Source organism: Nicotiana attenuata, unplaced genomic scaffold (assembly GCF_001879085.1).
Source record: "Nicotiana attenuata strain UT unplaced genomic scaffold, NIATTr2, whole genome shotgun sequence".
Classification (NCBI taxonomy): domain Eukaryota; kingdom Viridiplantae; phylum Streptophyta; class Magnoliopsida; order Solanales; family Solanaceae; genus Nicotiana; species Nicotiana attenuata.
This window is the reverse complement of record NW_017670915.1, coordinates 210,261-215,885: the sequence shown is the minus strand read 5'-3', so window position 1 is coordinate 215,885 and position 5,625 is coordinate 210,261. Positions and strand designations below refer to the sequence as shown.

At 38.8% G+C, this 5,625-nt stretch overlaps 1 protein-coding gene across 1 annotated transcript; it reads right to left on the bottom strand.

The window, feature by feature from the left end:
- Positions 1-4,300: 4,300 nt before the first annotated feature.
- Positions 4,301-5,299, bottom strand: LOC109244450 (pectinesterase-like). The gene is made up of 2 exons (XM_019411548.1): positions 5,098-5,299; positions 4,301-4,980 (listed from the first exon to the last, which is right to left on the bottom strand). The coding sequence occupies exons 1-2, from the start codon at positions 5,297-5,299 to the stop codon at positions 4,301-4,303; spliced, it is 882 nt and encodes a 293-aa protein (XP_019267093.1).
- Between the last annotated feature and the right edge of the window lie 326 nt (positions 5,300-5,625).

Here is a 5,625-nt window from a genome sequence, read left to right as displayed (position 1 = left end):
TCCGTCTCATGTTTTGGATTTCAGCACGATTCATTTGGATGGTGATTTGACTTATGATGTTGCCGGTAGCCATTTTGGATCGGTAGGTTCGAAAGTTAAGGTCAAAAGATATAGCTTCAATGAAGGTGCAGTGGAGAGGTCAGCCTATGGCGGAGGCTACTTGGTAGACCGAACGAGAGATGCGGAGTAAATATCCACACCTATTTGAGACTCCAGTTATGTTTTTAGACCCGTTCGAGGACGAACGTTTGTTTAAGAGGGAGATGAGGTAACGACCCAGCCGGTCATTTCAAGAGTTGTAGCCCCGTTTCCCCATTTACTGCTCTTTTTGTATTCTACCGCTGTTATATGACTTACCGGGTTAGTTGGTTCAGGTCCGAAGAGATTTCAAAGTGAATTGAGACACTTAGTATCCTAATTGAAAGCTTAAGTTGGAAAAGTTGACCAGATGTCGACTTCTGTGTAAACGACCAGGGATTTAAATATTGATGGTTGTGTTAGCTCAGTTAGGAGATTTTGGACCTTAGGAGAGCGTCCGGTTTGTTATTTGGAGGTCCATAGCAGAATTAGGCTTGAATTGGCGAAAGTTGGAATTTTGGAATGTTTGACCGAGGGTGGAAATATCGGGGTCCTATTGGATTTCCCGAAGTTGGAGTAGGTTCGTGGGGTCATTTCTGACTTGTGTGCAAAATTGGAAGTCGATCAGACGTGATTTGATAGGTTTCGACGTCATTTGTGGAATTTGGAAATTTCAAAGTTCATTAGACTTGAATCCGTGTGTAATTCATGTTTTTGATGTTGTTTGAGGTAATTTGCGGGTTCAACTAAGCTCGTATCATGATTTAGGACTTGTTGGCATGTTTGGTTGAGGTCCTGAGGGTCTCGGGTTGATTTCGGGTGGTTAGTGGACTTGGAGTTTGATTTGAAAAGCAGCTGAAGTTTGTTGCTGCTGGTGTAATCGCACCTGTAGAGTGGAACTGCAGGTGCAAGTCCGCAGAAGTCGGGAAAGAGTCGCAGAAGAGGCCAAGAGAGAGGTGAGCAAAGAACGCAGGTGCGAAGATTCTCTCGAACCTGCGTGGTCGCAGAAGGGCGCAGATGCAGCTAGTTCCGCAGGTGCGATGGCATTTTCCGCACCTGCGATGTTCGCAGATACACTCTATAGCTCGCAGAAGCGGAGTCAGCTGGTTAAGTTGATTCCACAGAAGCAGAGATTTAGCCGTAGAAGCGGTTCTACAGGTGCGGATAATGGACGCAGGTGCAAAAGGCCTGGGCAAAATGTTTTAAAACAAGGGTTCGCGATTTTAGTCTCATTTCAATATTTTGAACTCGGACTTAGGCGATTTTGGAGAGGATTTTCGAAGGGATTATTGAGGTAAGCTTCTTGTACTCGTTTTTTTTATCAATAATCTTATTTCCCCATTGTTTTTCCCACCTAGCCTGTGTGGTGTTGAGTTGAAATTTGTGGGTTTGAGCCTAGGGATTTGGAGAGTGAGTTTTGGGGATTTGAATAGCCATTTGGTGTCGGATTGATAAATTTTGTATGGTTAGACTCGTGAGTGAATGTGCTTTCGGATTTTTTGACTTTTGTTGGATTTTGAAACGTGGGTCCGGAGGCCAAGTTTGAGCCAATTTGGATTTTGGCTATAATTTCGTATTTTTCTTGTGGAATTGATTCCTTAATCCTATATTCATTGTATTGTATTGCTTGTGGCTAGATTGGAAACGTTTGGAGACCTGGTTTGGGAGGAAAAGGCATTTTGGAGTAGAGTTTTGCCTGAATTTGAGGTAAGCAACACTTTCAAACTGTGTTCTAAGGGCTCGAGACCTCGAATTACGTGATATGTGATTGGCATTGAGGTGACGCACATGCCAACTAACGGGCGTGCGGGCGTGCACTGTGAGAATTATATGGTTGATTCCATGGCATTGTATAGTGATTTTACCTTGTTAATACCTGTATTTTCATTGTGTGATAAAGTAATTGAACTGTCAATCATGCTAGATATCATGTTTAGGCTTTATGCCAGTACCGTTGGGACCCATAGTGGTCGTTTCTTGCTGTCACCTTACTAATTTTATTGATATCTCGTACTCAGTCATAATCGTTCATTTCATATCATATCTCAGTCTTAGTTGTTATTTATTGATATTATCATATCATTGTTTCGGACTAGTTTTCATGACATTTTGAGCCTGTGAGTGATACTGGAGAGATTGATGACTGAGTGAGGCTGAGAGCCTGATATGAGTGACAATTATGGGACCGGACTGCATGCCGCAACAGTTATACTGATTTATGTTAGCGCTTGGGCTGAAGGAGCCCCTCCGGAGTTTGTAAACACTCCTAGTGAGCGGGGTTGATATTATTGAAGGATAGATCTTCCCTGGACATGGATCTTGTCCGAAGCACATGATACCTGGAGATGGATCTTCTCCACAAGGATGGATTGGCCTTTCTCGGCACTGGGTAATTGATGGTCCGTGATGTATATATTCTGGGATGGATCTTCCCTGGGCCATATACAATGCCGAGTGGTTGAGCATTTGAGAGTGTGAGCACATGATGCTGTCAGAATGGTGCATCACATATAACATGTGCATTGACATGTAGAGATAGAAGAGTTATATTCTTCACATTGTTTAGATCTGATCTATTTCATTGTTTTGAGCTATCTATTTAACTTGAAAGCATGCCTACGTTTCTGCATTGTTATTTCTATTGTTAATTATGGGACCGGACTGCATGCCGCAGCAATTATACTGATTTATGTTAGCGCTTGGGCTGAAGGAGTCCATCCGGAGTTTGTACACACTCCTAGTGAGCGGGGTTGATATTATTAAAGGATAGATCTTCCCTGGACATGGATCTTGTTCGAAGCACTTGATACCTGGAGATGGATCTTCTCCACAAGGCTGGATTGGCCTTCTTCGGCACTGGGTAACTGATGGTCCGTGATGTATATATTATGGGATGGATCTTCTCTGGGCCATATACAACACCGGTGCTCCAATCTTCAGTATATTATGCTGAACCAGTATATTATATTGGAACTCCAGTATAATATTTCGGATTTATCTTTACATGAGATTTTGAACAGTGCTTTCGTTCAAATTTATCTTTACATGAAAAGTGGCTAAATTTCGATTACTTTTGAGACTATGGCTATTTTTGAATGACCACTAGTAAATCTGGCTATTTTTGAATTTTTCCCTAATTTACATCACTTATATTACCTATACAATATGAAAATTCAGTGCAATACTTTTGAGAAACCAAAGAAATTATAAAACTAAACATCTCCTGCGAGGATATTTTCAAATGAATTAAGCAAATTGATTTAAAAAAATGTAAAATGGATATAAAATTCCTTGAAGTATATAAAAGTGAACTATCTACTCCACATTCATCTAGAAACCTGGCTGATAGCCTGAAATCAACTTAGTAGGTTCATATAGCTTAGGTTGAATAATTCTGAAGTTTTACTATTGTCCACATAATAAATCAAAAGTTTATACTACTGTATTGATATACTAATTTTGTAAAGAAATAAGTAGATTAAGGTGCAAACTGTTAAAAGAAAACTATAAGGCGCGAACACAAAAGACCGCATACATAAAAGGTGTATGCGTTTGAGCTAGGCTTTACCATGTACACAAGCATAAATATGTACTCCATCCGTTTCAATTTATGTGAACCTATTTCCTTTTTAATTCGTGCAAAAAAGAATGACCTCTTTCCTAAGGAAAGAGTTTACCTTTATGCAATGTTATAACTATACAAAATATATGTGCCTCATTTTACACCACAAGTTCAAGAGTCTTCTCTTCTTTTTTTTTTTAAAACTCCGTTCCCAGTCAAATGGATTCACATAAATTGAAACGGAGAGAGTAATATATTAAAAAGAAAAAAAAAATCTTAACGAAGAGAAGTATGCTCCATATATAGTACATAAATTTACGTTCGCCTTGACTAATTTATAAACAGCCTAAAGCAGTTCTTAACAGAATCCTGAATTTGAGCCAGATGAGTACATTAATTTTGTGATGTATCAAAAACGGATTCAAGCAGTAATTATTTTGCACAAAGTTATACCACATAGTGTCGAAAATGTTAAATTGTCAAACTATGTTTGTCAGTATTTACTCTTTTGGGATACAAAAATCAGAGTCAGACAAAAGCTCATGAAAAAGGTCTGATGTTAAGAGACAGTGAAATATACAATACGAGAAAACAGATCATAAAGCTCCAAATTTTATTAAGATTGTGAGAAATATATTCATGAGCTAGAAAACATAGAGTTCACAGGAGATCCAAATAATGTGGAATTGTGGGAGGTATCCATTTGTCACCGCCTATGAAATTCCTAACAGTGAAACTTGATGCGACTTTTGAATCATCCGTGGCAACTGCCCACTTCACACGTCCTGTTGTATCTGCACCTGGTCCGCTGTTTTTATATTCCATATAAAATGGGCGGACTAGGGGCATTCCCTCAAAGTCTATCCATCCTAGTGGATTTATCAATAGGTCAATATAACTTTGTAGAATCACAGTTCTTGAGAAGTTACCCCATGGGCGACCTAAATACATAGTGATATTACCTGCTTTCTCCAAGTCCGGGGTTGCTTTTAAGGTGCAGTTTTGCAAAACTAGCCCCGTTAGCGTAGTCTCAAAATCTCTTTGTTGTGCTGTAACGGTAATATATTGGCCAAGCAAAGGCTGACGTACTTCAATCAAACAATTTTGGAATACTACAGTTGCATCACCGCAGATAAAGTCTATGGTGCCCAAGATATCACAATCCCTATAAAATTGTCTACCGTACTTTGCATATAAAGTATCTTGATAACCCTCAAAACGACATTGGTAGAAGGTAAGAAAATCAGCTTCCGCTCTTAATGCTACTGCCTGTAGCATTTTAGGTCCAGCTATGTTCCTAAAAGTGATTCCTTGGGCTACGAAGCCCTGGCCATTCACCCCTGAAAAGTGAAAAACAATTAACAGAATAACCAATGCACATAATGCCGAGGAATAATCTACTCTTAAAGAGAATAATTTGAGAAATTAATTGGAATAAAGAAAATAGATTTACGTACCCACAGTTGCAGTATACATTGTCCCGATGCCTGCACCATAACTTTTATCTCCGGATATTATGGTTTTGTCCATTCCTTCTCCGATGAAAACGATATTCGTTTTCCAGCTTTCGATTTGGACGTATTCATTGTAGGTTCCTTGTTTTATTTTGATGTAGTAATATGTAACGCTGTTGTTTGGAGCTGCTGAGACTGCAGCCATTATTGTCGTATAATCGCCCGAGCCATCTAGTGCTACTATTGCATTATAAGGAGGTTGTGTTATTTGTTGGCATTCTCCATAGCATAAAATGGTTAACCAACTCATGACAAAAATAGTAGTGAACCTCATTGATGCAGTTAGTAATATTCCAATTGTAGAATATCAAATTAAAATCGTCTAGCCAATAGGACGGAGAAGATACTGAAAATTGGTGTGAAGGATCAATATACTGAAAATTGGAGGAAGTTGAACATCAATATATAATATATTACTTTCCTAATATTTAAGACTCTAAAAATAATTAATTTTTTGCATATTTAAATCTT